Source organism: Eptatretus burgeri, chromosome 8 (genome assembly GCF_056783735.1).
Source record: "Eptatretus burgeri isolate ZD-2024b chromosome 8, Ebu_testis_v1, whole genome shotgun sequence".
Classification (NCBI taxonomy): Eukaryota; Metazoa; Chordata; class Myxini; order Myxiniformes; family Myxinidae; genus Eptatretus; species Eptatretus burgeri.
Genome location: NC_140968.1, coordinates 99,343,824 through 99,360,226, shown reverse-complemented (window position 1 = coordinate 99,360,226; position 16,403 = coordinate 99,343,824). Strand labels below are relative to the sequence as shown.

Here is a 16,403-nt window from a genome sequence, read left to right as displayed (position 1 = left end):
ACACACACACACACACACACACACACACACACACACACACACACACTTTATTGACCCGTCGGCGAAGCGACGGCTTGTATTTGCTGGTATGTACTATCTGTGAACGTCTTTACAGCTGTCGAGGAACTCTGGGAAGGGTTTGAATATTGAATATATTGTATACAAATTCACTTTATAGTGCAGATTACTTAATGCTTTAAAGATGCAATAACATGCATGAAGAATAATTTTGTTCAATAACTTTACCAGTTGATTTGTGGAGTTGGTGCTTTTGAAGAATGACTCTGTCCATTAACCTTGTTGTTTATTTTTGTTTTGTTTTTGCTCTGCTGTGGCAGGGAGAATCCGTGTGCTCTTTGGATCAACAGCAAAATGCACTTCCTGGGATTTTGCCAAATCCTCATTTTGTGAGTCGCGTCAGAGTGTTTAGTTGATAATGGTCAATAATACAGTCTGTAGGATATAGACGATTCCCTGACAGTTTATAACGGACACGGAGATATTTGTCGCCATGAAGACTTGCATAGATCTGAATCCGCAAACAAGATAAACCATGGATTTTATCAAGCAAAGCTTCAGGAGTATGTTTATCGCCTTTGGGAATGAGTCGCTGCTGATGTTTCGAACGGTAGCCCTTCGTCGGAGCAAAGGGCCAGGCCAAAAGCCTGTTCCAATGCCTTGGAATATTCAAAATGGAGGTGGTCGATCATTGGCTAACTTGGCTTGAGATACTTTGCTCTTTATTTCTGCTGATGCTTTGTTTTGGCTATTAATACTGTCCCTTGGAGCAACAGATGAGGCTGCTCTGCACTCAAAACGGCAGGCCTTGGTGTGTTCTAACTTGGTCGGCAATATTGTGCATTTGTGTTCCCAGTTGCAAAGAAGTTGTGGTTAGTTTGCTGGAGTAATTTGCCACTGCTGTTTCTGTGGGTGAGCACATGATGGTTGCTGAGCTTTTAAATTTATATCATGGTTTATCATTCCCAAAGTCTGAACATTCACTTCCTTTGATAAGGTTTGTTCACGGAGGGTGTTTGACAATGCACAGGGTATATGTGTTATTGCTGAAATGCAATTGTTTAAAGAAATTTGGGTGATGTTGAAAATTGAGGCATTTCAACAAGCAGTGGGAACATTGGGTATAAAGGGAGTATATGGTAATTTAACTTCCCCATTACAAGGGACATAAGGGGAACATAAATTAATAATAGGACCACTGAACCTGTAGTTTATCAACTTAATGCCCTGGCTTAATGTTGTATCCCATATTTGGTAGCATTCTGACTGGTGGGTTTGGAGAAAAAGATACTTTTTTTTTTTTTGGTGAAAGGAATTAATGCAATTTTCCCAAAAGTTGACTTTGTTGGACATTTTGACACTTCCGATCACAGGATCGGAATGAATTCAGCAAGCTAACATCCCTACCTTGGCCTAATGTCGTCACCCAAATCTAGTAGCATTCTGACTGGTGGGTCTGAAGAAGATTTTTGAAGGCATTGATGCGATTTTCCCACAAAATTGACGAAGTCTGCCATTTTGACACACTTCTGGTCACATGATCGGCATGGCATCTACAATTTAACATCCCTACCCTGTCTTAATGTTGTAACCTAAATTTGGTGGCATTCTGACTTCTGGGTCTGGAGAATATATATATGTATATATATATATATATATATATATATATATATATATATATATATATATATATATATATATATATGTATATATTTTTTAATCTACTAAGTCAGCCATTTTGACCTACTTGAAGTCATGTGACCGGAACGAGCTTTGCAATTCCGGTGAGCAGTCACGAGAGGAACATTGCTGCCAAATTTCAGCCAGATTGGCCCAGAAGTTTGGCCAAAGAAGTCGAAAAAGGAGACGGACGGACGGACGGACGTACAAGTGCATGATGACAATACCTTATCTGGAATGTAAATTCTCGGGAAGCTAATGAGAACATATAATTGGGGTTAAAAGGGAGTGGGAGGCGTGGAGGGGGAGTTGCAGGTAATAAATTTCACTAATTATCCCGCCCCCGAAGGGAGAGAGCGGGATATTGTAATCGTCCGGTTTGTTTATCTGTTTGTTTGGTTGTCTGTCTGTCTGTTAGCAACTTTACGGCAAAACGGCTTTAGCAAACACTATCAAATTTAATCCACAGGTGGGCAATGAACCTTGGACGACCCCATTAACTTTTGGGTCCAATTGGATCAAAGGTCAAGGTCAAGGTCAAGGTCACGAAAAGATCAAAATCGTTTTTCGCTCATAACTTCGTCAAAATGATCTGATTTACTTCAAACTAAGCTTATAGTGAACCTTATTCTGTTTGTCACTTATAATCCTACCCATTCCTATCGTGAAAAATGCATATTTGTGAAGATCGGTAGGGTCCGAAGTTTTGGGGGTCATGGTCATCGGTCAAAATTACAAATTTTCCATTAAAACTAAAACATGGTTACGAAAATACAACTTTACGGGAAAACGGCTGGCTCAAACACTGTCAAATTGTATCCACAGGTGTGTAATGAACCTCGAACGACCCCATTAACTTTTGGGTCCAATTAGGTCAAAGGTCAAGGTCAGGTCACGAAAAGGTCAAAATCGTTTTTCACTCATAACTTCGTCAAAAATGGTTTAATTGACTTCAAACTAAGACTAAAATATTCCTTATTTTATTCCTTATAATCAACATTCAGGTTAAGGATGCATCAAATTTAAATTTTATCCCCAAAATAACTTTATACCTTAAATGGGCGGGATTTGTTGTGCCTGGCACCACTTGTTTCTTATTGAATTCTGTTTCACCCAAATATACAAATATATGTATTGTGATTCCGATGTGCTACCTGCTTGGTTAATTTGTATTCCTGCTGCAGGCAACCTTACCCAAGACCAAGCCTAAGCTTCAAGAGGCAAGACCACTAAACAACGGACACTCCGCTATACAATATGATCGGATGTTGACTTTTCCGAGATGGGACCGAGGCCTGGTTGATGGACAAGTGATGACCAATCAGTCCTTGGAACCTCTCAAAGTCAGTCAGCAGAAAGAAGCAAAGAAAGGTGAAAAACTTCTCATTTTTTTGAATTACAGTAACTGCTTAATTATCAGTCATTGAGTTAGAGGTTCCATTTTCATGGTTTACATAATTTTTGTTCATAGTCACAATCTTGGGTCATTCTGTGCCAACTCACCGAAGGGTCCCCAGGTCACCTCCTCAGATTTTGCTGGAAAATTTCTTAAATGTAGATCTATATGGCTCTACCCACCATGCAAAAGATTAGCTTTCCATTCCTCATAGTTTAAAAAATATCCATCTCTAGAGACCTTTGAAATTTTGCCCTAAAAATGCCAAATGTGAAAAACGCATTTTTTTTTCCAAGTTCAGTGGCTTATAATTTTATAATGGACTCCTCTAGAAAGGTAATATTGCAAATATTTACTAATTGGCATTCAAATTTTTCAATTATGGCATCAGATAGCTTCTGGGATGCATATTTCTCACTCTATAGGAAGCGAAAAATGGCTTTTTGGCCAAAACGAGCTAAAATAAGGTGAAACTATAGGAGCCCTCCTGAAAATATGGAACAACTTAGAATTTTTTCCTCATAACACAGTGATTAATAGGGTCATTATCTATCCATAGATACATTTTTGTTGGGATAATACAGTTAGGTGATGAATTATAAAAGTTTTACCATAAGCCCTTGCCTCCGAGGGCTCTAAAATGTAAAAATTTTGTCCCCAGGTTTGACCATGTGGCTAGGGGTTTAGGATCTTAATTTTTTTTTCTAAAGATTGCCTCATATAAGATGTGTCTACTGACCCAATAATTTTATCTAACGCCCATGGCTTTATAGTAAAATAAATTTTTATTTACATGCACGTTTTTTTTTCATAATTATTCACTTTTTTCATTTTCAGAAGTTTATAAATCTTCAATGGAACTCTCCAGGAAAGTGTTACTGCAGAATTTTATAAACTGGTATACAAAATTTCAGAGTATGGCATCAGAATGTCTCGAGAAAGCACATACTCCTAGTTTTAGGAAGCCAAATATGGCAATTTGGCCCACTTGGTACAAAACAAGGTGAACTTGCAGGGGTGCGCATGAGGCTAAATTATGCTTCTTATTAGACATTTGTGATAATGATGTTATTTATTCATAAATACATGCTAATGATTACTTTCGTGATTGCAAATTATAAATTAGAACAAATTTGATTAATTGAGTAGCAGCTTTTTTATTTACAGATATACAGAGACAATGAATATTAGTAATTTGTATACCTTAGAAAACTCTTTAATGACCTTTCATCTTTCATGACATTCATTATCATGATTATCTAGCACTCAGAGGCACAGAATTTTACATCTTAGAAAACAGGTCTTGAACATGCTTAAAGTCATGCTGTGACAGTTGGTACTGACGTCCACCAGATTTTATGTCAGGGGCCTCAACCACATAAAGAATGTCGAGTCATGGCACCCAGCATTGATCTTTCTTTTTTCCTGGAGGCCATGAGAATGTGTTACCCCTTCCTTGCCTCATGAAGTTCACAAACACATCCTTTTCATCATCATTTCTTGTGACAATGTTCCCAATGTACCATTTTCTGTCATAAACACAAGCAATATACTTCCCAGCCTGGTATACATCCAGTTCAGTTGGAGTTGGGACCAATAACTGGGACAGATGAGCTTGTGTGGTTTCCGGTCCTGTGCATACTGTTGATGATACAGCATCAGAAGAAACCCTTCTCATCTCCAGACATGTTGAGGAGATTGGCAGGAAACCATGGTGTGACCGTGTACCAGCAATGGTTGTTGCTGCTCTGAAGCGCTTCTCAAGGTCATACTCCATTGCATGTTGTTGGATTTCTTGTGATGCCACAAAGAAGAATTTGATCCCTCCTATATTCTTCTCTGCCCACTGGAACATCTCTTCAGCTGTCAGAATCTGATTCTGTAGAGTGGCCTGCAAACTTGCCCCTGCAACAAGGCGCTTCACAGTTCCTCCAATCCCATCACATTACTCCATCTCGTGGTGTATGTCATAACTAATGACTTCAAATAGAGAACTGTAGGACATGTTTTTTTAATTAAAACCCAAGCATATGTTTGGATTATCATTACAAGAATTTATTTTTGAATAAAAAATGTACTTATAATTATTAATTTATGAGAAGAATAATCTAAGTTGTTGCATAACCTCAGTTAATGCCCCCTGCATGTTCACCATTTTTGTTCAAAGTGGCATTTTCAACTTCCTACAGATAGAAACATGCATTTATCAGGCATTGATAACAGATCCTTAAATTTCATATGCCAGTTTATAAATATCTGCAGTATCACTTTGCTAGAGTGTTCAGTTTCAGATTTATAAGCTCATGAATATGAAAAAAGTGAATAATTATAAAAACGTGCATGTAAATAAAAATTATTTTAATATGAAGCCATGGTCGTTGGATAAAATTATTTGGTCAGTAGACACATCTTATATGAGGCAATCTTTAGAAAAAAAAAATTAAGATCCTAAACCCCAAGCCACATGGTCAAACCAGGGGACAAAATTGGTCCATTTTAGAGCCCTCGGAGGCAAGGGCTTATGGTAAAACTTTTATAATTATCTTTTATAATTTTTATAATTTTATAATTTTATAACTTTTATAATTTTATAATTATCCCAACAAAAATGTATCTAGGGATAGATAATGACCCTATAATCACTGTGTTATGAGGAAAAAATTCTAAGTTCCATATTTTCAGTTGGGCTACTATAGTTTCACCTTATTTTAGCTCGTTTTGGCCCAAAAGCCATTTTTAGCTTCCTATAGAGTGAGAAATATGCATGCCAGAGGCTATCTGATGCCATAATTGAAAAATTTGGATGCCAATTAGTAAATATTTGCAATATTAACTTTCTAGAGGAGTCCATTATAAAATTATAAGCCCCTGAAGTTGAAGAAAAATGCATTTTTCACATTTGGCATTTTTAGGGCAAAATTTCAAAGGTCTCTAGAGATAGATATTTTTTTAAACTATGAGGAATTGAAAGCTAATCTTTTGCATGGTGGGTAGATCCATATAGATCTACATTTAAGAATTTTTCCAGCAAAATCTGAGGACGTGACCTGGGTAGGTTTTTGAAATTTAGGTGAGTTGGCACGGAATGACCCTCTTGTGCTTGTCACCTCTACACAAGCTCTTCAAAAGCCATTTCCACATCAGAAAAAATGATGTTGGATAACTTGTTTTCAGCTTGTAAATGGCTGGCAGTATGGCCGAAATGTACGCACACTCTCCTCTAAGCTGTCTAGCCTGGGATTGAATCCCGACCCAGCTATAAACTGTCATCCCATTGTTTTATAGGCAGGGTGATTCATCAATGTGCATGCCGTCCCTCGGATTGATGTTAAACGCGGGCGTCCCGTCTGCCAGCATGAGTTGATGGATGTTAAAGATCCAATGCTGTCCTTCGCCAAGAGTACACAAACTATCGCCCGCAACCTGAACAAATTACAAATCCATACCGTAACCGACAGAGTGTATTGCATCAGTGGCACAGCCATGCCCTCGAGTAACGATGTGGCTTGTGAAAAATGAAAAAGAAGCATGTCAATGAATGAGGTAAAATGTCGTGTGGATGCTGAATGAGTAGAGGTTGCTCTTGTTCCACGTTCTTCCATCTACACTTTAATGGCATTCTGCTTGACGTTAAGTGCAATTTACTTTGTGTTCGCCTTTTGCAGGGATCTCTTATTCTGCTCGTCATTGTGTCATTGGTGACCATGCTGGGAAGTTGGTGGAAGTAAACCTATCGATGGCTATTTTGTGATGTACGAAAATCTTTGGTACCAGTTGGCTATTTCAAAATCAAAATGAAGTCTTTGTTGTTCATGTGGCAATAGTGGTCATTTGTATTTCTTTTTAATACAAAATTAAAGGCTCATAAAATAACTCGACACGAGAGTGGTAAAAACTAGCAATTAAGCTGTTTGGAACAGGAGGGCGAGAGATGTAGAAAAACGTAGCACAGTGAGGAAGAAGAGTGCAGGTAAATGACAAGCATGCAGACAGATGGGACATGACAGCCAGACAAAGGAGAAATTCTTTCAAGGATAGAACTGAACATTGGTTGGCAAATGATCTAAATCTTCATCAATGATCTCTCGGACTCTCTGGAAAATCCTCTATTTCTCTTTGCCGACGACTCCACCCTCTGCCGTACCATCTGTCATCCCTCAGACCGGCAAGCAGCAGCTTCTTCGCTCACTGCAGATCTGGATAAAATCACAAACTGGTCCAACACGTGGAACATGTCTTTCAATCCGGACAAATCTCACACTCTCACTATGTCTCTTCGAAAGGACCGTTTACAAAACCCCCCCATCCACTTTCTCAACAATCCTCTGGAAGAAGTCTTTTCTTTCAAGCTTCTAGGTCTCACTATCTGCCATGACCTTTCCTGGGAAAGTCACATTTCCAACCTCGCCTCAAAAGCCAGTCGCCGACTGGGAATCCTCCGTCGTGCTAAGTCCTTCCTCGGCCCTCTTGAGCTCCTGACCACTTACAAAGCTTTTGTCCGTAGCCTGATGGAGTACTGCTCTCCCCTCTGGGCTGGTGCTCCTGCCTCCCACCTTTCTCGGCTTCACGCTGTTGAAACCAGGGCATTTAAGATCATCGGCATCTCCCGCAATGAAGCTGAGTCTTTGGGCCTGTCACTCAATCACCGCAGGTTGGTCGGTGGTCTTTCTGTCTTCTACCGACTCCTCTCCAGCCTTGCCCCCCTGCTCTCTCTGCGATTTGTCCCCACCACATTTCCACAGGGCGCTCAAGGTCCGCCAACAACCCCCTTCTGGTAAAACTACCAAAATCACGAATCACTGCTCATCTTCACTCTTTCATTCCTCTTTTTTCCCACCTTTGGAATAAACTTCCTCACTCTATTCTTTCCCATTCTTCCCTCCAGGCTTTCAAAACAGCTGTTCACCACCACCTCTTATCTTCCCCCATCCAAATCCTCGATCTTTTCTACCCCCGATAATCCACCCAAGCCCACTTCCTTCATTTCTCCTGCTTTCCTTCCTGAAAGTCCCTGAAATGTCCATCTTCTCTTCGCCATGTTCCCCGTCCCATCCCCATCCCTCTCCCTTCCACAGTTCACCTAATGTGTCTGTTCCCCACTGTTTTGTCCCTTCCACTCCCGCCCCTCTTGTCTCATGTCTCCTTGCTGTGAGTTGTGTGTTAGCTCTCATAGGAGCCTCGACCAAGGTATACAAAAAAAAAGGAGACAACTTATGATGACAGGGTTGCCACGTTAAAATCATTATCTATCGTATATTGATGGGGAATGCCTTCTCGGGGTAACGTTACATCGTAGAGCGGTAGTTATTTCCCAAAATGCATGCTTTCGCATAATCGTGAGGTAATTTAATTGTGATGTAGATTATGCATCGCTTTTTTGTGTAGAAAGCTGTTGTCAACCTTCCCCACACGTTTGTGTGTAAAACCGCTTTCCTTTCACACTCTTTTTCATGTACTTACCTTTGTAAGCTGTCTTTTGTGTGTTTTAAGCATTCTGACAGGCCATCAGGTGCCAGTTTAGGTGGGAGCTCCGCCATAACAGCGAAATGTGCCAAATGTTCTGAGTGACAGGGAGGGAGGCCCCGAACCAATAGCGGCCAAGCAGGGAGGGGCTGAGTCACAAAATCAGGTGGGGGCCAAACGTATAAACGGTGTGACCAGACTATGCTGGGAGGGGGGGAGACTCGTAAAAGGAGCTCAGCTGCAGAGCCTGCACGAATTGCAGTGAGGGGTGCCCTCGCAGAACAGGCTTTTCCATCACAGTTGGTAGCCACATCCTCCACCAAGGAAGCCATGCCCACTCTCCGCGATCACGCCAGCCCGGATCCTGAACTGAGACGGTTCCCACCAATAACATGTCACTGCTTGGAACTTTCTGAGTCCTCCCGGCGCAGCTGTGCTATTTCCTGTCTTGTGCCATCCATATCTGTCTATCTCCTGAGGAATATCTGCGCTACATAAGGTTCCCCGTTTGTTTGTTGAGTCATGGGTGTGTTCAGGTTTGGGGAAGGATTAATTATTATTGTACAGTATTGCTTCCTTTTTGTAACCCCTGCCCAGTCTGCTTCAAATACACTTTATAAACCACTTGGTCTTTGGGTGAGAGTATTTTGATCGCTAGTTTGGTTACAATACACTTCCATGAAAGGACGGATTGGATTCGGGTGATTAACACTCAGGACGAGACCGTGTCCGCATCCGGCGATTCGTTCGGTTGCCATTAATGTAACAGATGCACAGCACCAATCAGCTTAACCCATCAACTGGCCTGGTGGTTCCATTTGGATTAGATAATGTGGCAAACAGGCCTGTGATCCAGCTCATAATGACAAAATCAGTCGGCTGTCGCGACCACTTTGATACATTGTGTCAGAATTTGGACCGGGCAACTGGATGAACCAGATGGCTGCAACGATATGCTTGTGTATGAAATAGCCGCTATTAAGGTTATGAACATAACTGAGGTTGTTTGTTATTCAGTACAGTGCCTTCAGAAAGTATTGTGCCTTCAGAAACCCATTGACTTTTGTCACCTTTTGCTGTGTTATCGCCTGAAATTAAAATGGATTAAATAAAAAAAATTGTCACCGATTTGCACAAAATACCCCGTAATGACAACGTGAAAACATGTTTTTAGAAATCTTTACAAATTAACTAAAAATGAAAAGCTGAAATGTCGAAGAATTCTCAGCCATGATGTGAAACTATCCATGCAGAATTCAGATTTAACGCAAACTGACCACAGCCCATGTGCAGAAAAGAGTGACAATGTGCCGGTGGTTTGCATACAAGATTGAAGAAAGGCCTAACTTCCTTGACCATGTCTGGTTGTCTGATGAGGCCCATTTCCTTCTTTGTGGGCATTATAACTCCAGGAACTGTGTATACTGGTATTTGACATCCCCTCCCCCACCCCCACCTCCGCCCCCTCTCTGATGTATTACTGGAGTGACCTCTCCACTCAGAAAAATGCACTGCCTGGGCCGCAAACAGCAAATGTGGAATCTTTGGCCCTTTCTGGTTTGAGGACGACACAGGCAAGGCATCAACGGACTATCATTACGAAACGTTACATCCATGGTCTTGGGCAGTCATAGGAGGGGGTGTTGGGAGATGAGCAATGTTTTCATCAGTGTGGAGCCACTCCCCCCACTTCAAATGATTCACTGAACTACCTCAACATGCACTTTGGTGACAGAGTCATCAGTCAAAGACTTGCTGTTGAATAGGCCCCACACTCACCAGATTTCTATCTTTGGGGCTATCTGAAGGACAACGTCTACAGAGGAAAGCCACAATCTATTGAAGAACTCAAAGAAACAATGATTGTTAAATTTCGCTTGATTCCTATAGCGGAATGCGTCAGAGTGATCAACCATTTTTCCCGTGGAATCCGAGTTTGCTTGAAGTGCCATGGCAGTCATTTGGAGTATGCCATTTAAGCACAGTCAGTCTTGTCCGAGTCAAGGTCATCCGTGCCATTTGAGCAATAAATGAGGATTTTATATTAATAAATAGTATGGGTTCTGTGTGTTTTTTGAGGTCACCCTGTAAATGCTGACCATCCATTCACTGTCAGAGCCCGCTATTCAGGGGGGATACGTTCTTGAAAACGGTATGGGTCCGAGAATATTAGGGTATTGCTTTTCTTTTTTGTTGTTTTTTTATTATTGTATTTTTTTTGCATCTGGTCTAAGCTTATGGAAGAGCGATTACACAGAACAAATCAGGATACAACATAACAAAGGGAACAGCAGGAGTGTGGTGAATTGAAGGTCGTGACGTGTGATCACATGTCGTACGGCTCGAGCACGGAATAGATAAAGCTAAGATTCCGCACGGACGAGGTGATTGTCCCAGGGGCATTGTCATTTACGGCGGCGGTCTACTTGGTGCTCGTTGAATGGTGGGAATTGAGAGTATATCGGACTCCGTGCTTATACTGATTTATTTTGCGGTGATTAGTTGCACGTGTATACCCTACTGCTTATGTACTCCTTGCTGCGCCTGTATTCCCTGATATGCCCGTAGAAGCGGCTTCAATCAAATGGAATAAAGCCTACACTCTGAAGGTTCTTCTCTCGCTTTCATTTCAATTTATTCCATTTGGTTTTCTCGGCTCTCTCAACCAACGATGGACAAGATCTACAAACCAGAGGTTCGACGCAGACCCAAACGCGACTGACTCGGAAATGAAATGGTCGCATTGGTTCCATTCCTTCTCACACTATCTGACCATCATCGAAGAGGGAGCCTACAAATTGGCCGCCTTTGTGAATCATGTCTCGCCCAGCGTATACAGGCTCTTCTCGGAGTGTGACACCTACGAAGCAGCGATCGACGTGCTGCAGGCGCTCTACATGAAGCGCAAGAACGAGGTGTACATATGACATCTTCTCAACACACGCAAACAAGCAGCCGGGGAGACCATCGATCAGTTCCTGCAAGCTCTGAAACAGCTGGGAAAACACGGCAGCTTCCGGGCCGTATCCGCCGAGGAACACCGAAATGAAGCGACCCGAGAGGCGTTCATCCAAGGGCTCAGGTCAGCCCACATACAGCAGCGCTTACTGGAGAAAGCGCAACCCACACTTGAAAAGGTAGCCGACCAGGCTCGAGCGATGGATACGGCTCAGCAGCAATCTGAGTCATTTGGGACACCGATACTGCTAATGAACGCCGCTACGGTGGAAACTCAAGGAACCCCACAGGGCACCCCTGACACAGAGGATGGAGAAAAACCCGAGGAGTCGGATACCCAGACCTCGACAAACTCCTCAGCAACTACTTCGGTTGGTAAATGCTTCTTTTGTGGGTACAAAAGACACCCTGCGACAAATGCCCCGCCAGAAATGCCACATGCATGAATTGTGACAAGAAAGGGCATTATGCCAGGGTATGTAAATCTACTCTAAGGAGAAATAAACCCACTTCTGCGGCTCTCTACTCACAAAAGAAACTAACTGCAGCCTCACCAGGGAATCTATCCAAGGCTATCATCAACGTACGAATTAACTGGCATATGGCTGAGGCTCTGATTGATACCGGTAGCTCTGAAAGTTTCGTCAACAGCTCACTAGCGAAGGGCAGGAAATGGAAGATCCACCCGACAGACAATACGGTATGCATGGCCGCCACATCACTACAGTCCCGCGTACGAGGGTACTGCAATGTTGAATTGGACGTAAAAGGGTACACGCATCGGGATGTAAGGGTACTGGTGCTTCGTGATTTATGCGCAGACGTAATTCTGGGTCATAATGTCCTCAAGCAGCACACGAGCGTCGAAATACCCTTTGGAGGAAGCAAACCTCGTCTACTTTTAAATGCTTTGACCACCGCAGAGGTAACGTCCCCCCAGCTGTTTGCTAACTTGTCGCCGGTCTGTAAACTGATAGCGATCAAATCGCGACGATATACCACTGCTGATATGAACTTCATCGCTTCAGAGACCAAGCGATTACTGGAAGGAATTATAGAACCGAGCGATTCGCCATGGCGCGCACAGGTGTTGGTCACCGCCAATCAGAATCATAAGAAACGAATGGTTGTCGATTACTCTCAAACGGTCAATCGTTTCACCCAACTCGATGCCTACCCTTTGCCGCGCATAGACGAGATGGTCGAACGCGTGGCCAATTATAGGATATTCAGCACCATCGATTTGCGAAGCGCCTATCATCAAATTCCCATCCGAGAGGAAGACAAACCTTACACCGCATTCCAGGCGGGTAGACACCTCTACCAATTCAGGAGGATTCCGTTCGGTGTCACGAATGGAGTAGCTTGCTTCCAACGAGTTATGGACGACATCATCTCAGATGAAAACCTCAAAGACACTTTTGTTTACGTGGACAATGTCACAGTGTGCGGTAAGGATCAGGGGGAACATGATATGAATCTGGACAGATTCTTGAGCATTGCTAGAAAATATAATCTGACCCTCAACTACGAGAAATGCGTATTCTCGGCAAGGTCAATTGACCTTCTCGGCTACACAATAGCCGACGGCACGATTAAGCCTGATCCTGAACGATTGCGCCCACTTCGTGAGCTACCCCCACCTCAGGACCTGCAGACAATGCGCCGGGTGATCGGGATGTTCGCTTACTATGCGAGATGGATTTCCCAATACTCCGAGATAATACATCCCCTAGTGCATTGCAAAAACTTCCCACCAGATGCCGCTGTTGTAAAAGCTTTCCACAGCCTCAAAGATGATATCAGTAATTCCGTGGTATTATCGATCGATAGCTCGGTGCCCTTCGTGGTGGAAACGGATGCTTCTGATCACGCGATAGCTGCGACGCTTAATCAGTCTGGGTGACCCGTCACGTTCTTCTCGAGAACTCTCTCTGGAAGCGAGCAGAGACACTCAGCAATAGAGAAGGAAGCGTACGCTATTATCGAAGCCCAACGTAAATGGAGACATTATTTACTGGGAAACCATTTCACGCTCGTCACGGACCAGCGATCCGTTGCATACATGTTTGATGGGAAAAATAACGGGAAAATTAAGAATGAAAAAATTATGAGATGGCGGATAGACCTAGCCTGCTATAGTTACGACATTGTTTACCGGCCCGGGAGGGAAAACCCTGCTGCAGACACCTTCTCTCGGGTCTACTGTTCGGCGACAATCAGTCAGGCTTTGCAAGACCTACATGTGTCTCTTTGCCACCCAGGGGTAACCAAAATGGCACATGTCTTGCTCAGAGAAAACCTTCCCTATTCTATCGAAGATATTAAACAAATGAATGCTTCATGCCCTGTATGTGCTGAACTAAAACCCAGATTCTATGGCACCGCTCCCGGCAGATTGATCAAGGCCACTTCTCCCTTCGAGAGACTAAATATTGACTTCAAAGGGCCCCTGCCGACCGAGACAGACAACAGATACATATTCACTGTTGTTGATGAATATTCGAGGTTCCCTTTCGCATTTCCGTGCTCGGATATGACCTCGGGCACTGTTGTGAAATGTCTGTCTGACCTCTTCGCTATGTTTGGGAAACCTTCGTACATACATTCAGACAGAGGGCCGTGTTTCATGTCGGCCGGGCTAAAACAGTTCCTATTAGAGCACGGCATAGCAACTAGTCGAACGACGGGTTACAACCCACAGGGTAATGGGCAGGTGGAACGATATAATGGAGTTATTTGGAAAGCCGTAACTCTGGCGCTGAAATCGAGAGGACTGGGCCCCGAGCGGTGGGAGGTTGCCCTTCTCGACGCTCTGAATTCCATACGCTCTTTGCTCTGCGCGTCCACCAATGCAACTCCTCACGAACGAATGTTTACTCACCAGCGACGTTATGTTGACGGCCAAACGGTGCCCAACTGGCTAACCCATCCCGGAACAGTGTTCATGAAACGCCCGGTACGACAAAGCAAGTATGAACCCATGGTGGAGGGGGTCGAACTCATCGATACTAATCCAGAGTATGCTCATGTCAGACTCCCGGATGGCAGGGAGACCACTGTGTCGGTTCGCCATTTGGCTCCCTCAGGTACTCCTCCCGCAGGTACACCACCATCTGGCACTCCTCCCTCTGACATCCCCTCCCCAGGTGTTCCCCCCCCCCAGGAACTCCACCCGGGAACGGTGGCGACGGAGCTGCCGCGTTCCACCCGAGAGCGTTCGAGGAGTCATCTCCGGCACGAGTCGAGGCTCACCAAGAGGATCGGAAGCCTCCCTCAAGTGAAACCGCCATTTACTCCCGGAGAGGTCGACGGATAATACCCCCTCGCCGACTCAATCTGTAAAGGGGATTACCGGCATCCTCGATGCCTCTGCTCCTATATGCTCATTACATCATATATCGATGCTCATTACCATGCTCCTACAACTCAAAATAATCCTCACTGCTTGGCATGTGTGCTTCTGTAGTTTAAATAGTTCGCGTTGCTTGAAATGTATACTCCTATAGCGCTGAAGCAATCATGGTGCGTTAGTTGGGCCTCTAGTTATATTTTAAAGACGGGGAGAATGTGGTGAATTGAAGGTCGTGACGTGTGATCACATGTCGCACGGCTCGAGCACGGAATAGATAAAGCTAAGATTCCGCGCGGACGGGGTGATTGTCCCAGGGGCATTGTCATTTACGGCGGCGGTCTACTTGGTGCTCGTTGAATGGTGAGAATTGAGAGTATATCGGACTCCGTGCTTATACTGATTTATTTTGCGGTGATTAGTTGCACGTGTATACCCTACTGCTTATGTACTCCTTGCTGCGCCTGTATTCCCTGATGTGCCCATAGAAGCGGCTTCAATCAAATGGAATAAAGCCTACACTCTGAAGGTTCTTCTCTCGCTTTCATTTCAAGGAGAAAGGGGAAAAACCAACAGCAGGGCAGATGGAGAAAGTAGATGGTGATTGACAAATAAGGGATGCAGGTAATCATGAAGGGTAAGGGAGAACGCAAATGCTGGACAATATGGATACATCAACAAAATTGTGTTTGACCAGTTTGTGATTTTGTCAAGGTCTGAAGAGAGAGAGAAGAGGCTGCTGCTTGTCAGTCAGAAGGATGAGAGATGTCACGGCAGAGAGTGCGGTCATCAAAGAGATAAAGAGGATTTTCCAGAGAGTCAGTGAGATCATTGATGAAGATTAAGAATAATATTGGGCTAAGAACACTGCCTTGGGGTACTCCATCCTTTACAGGGAGAGGAGATGAAATGGTTCCCTTGAGAGCCACATGTCTACAAGAGTGGAGGAAGTCAGTAATCTAAGAATGGAGTTGGCCTTGGATTCCATAAGCAGACAGTTTGTAGAGCAAGGCAGGATACCAGACCATATCAAGAGGTTCATATATGTCCAGAGAGACAGCCCTGATCTCATGTCCGATATTGAGTGCCTCCACCATTGTTGAGAGTAGAAGCAGCATGTTGAAGGTAGAGTGACCAGGTCTGAATCCAAATCCGAATTGATGATCTGAGAGGAGGCTCTTGAAGAACAGGAATGATTTTATGGCAACTGCGATGATGGATTCCATTACCTTGCTCATGATTGGAAGTACAGTAAGCTAATTTGTCTGTAGTTAAGGGGGATCTGTTTTTGCACCTTTTTAATGTAATGCTGTGATGTCTGATTTCCAATTTCCCAGGTGGATATTGGAGACCAGTCCTGAAGTGTAAAAAAATAAAAATAAAAAGAAAATATAAACAAGTAAAAAAGACAGAAAATGTCATAGCCCCCGTTGTTTTTGTAATTTTGCTGTATGGAGTTGAAGGGCAAGCTCATCTTTAGGTACAACTAAAATGGCCGCCAGTCTACTAGTCGGCCATCTTTGATCAGATCGCAAA

The 16,403-nt window shown here is 43.4% G+C and overlaps 1 protein-coding gene across 9 annotated transcripts in view; it reads left to right on the top strand.

Moving 5' to 3' along the window:
* Positions 1-16,403, top strand: part of LOC147022374 (uncharacterized) — a 151,951-nt gene that overhangs the window by 46,819 nt on the left and 88,729 nt on the right. For 8 of the 9 annotated variants that reach the window (XR_015061207.1, XR_015061208.1, XM_085893231.1 and 5 more), the window contains 2 exons: positions 336-407; positions 2,883-3,069. Coding sequence is in view for 7 of the 9 variants with exons in the window: in XM_085893231.1 (XP_085749357.1) it covers positions 336-407; positions 2,883-3,069 (259 nt within the window). In the remaining 2 variants the exon portion in view is untranslated. The remainder of the gene's footprint in view (positions 1-335; positions 408-2,882; positions 3,070-16,403) is intronic. The other variant, XM_085893229.1, reaches the window with a different exon arrangement.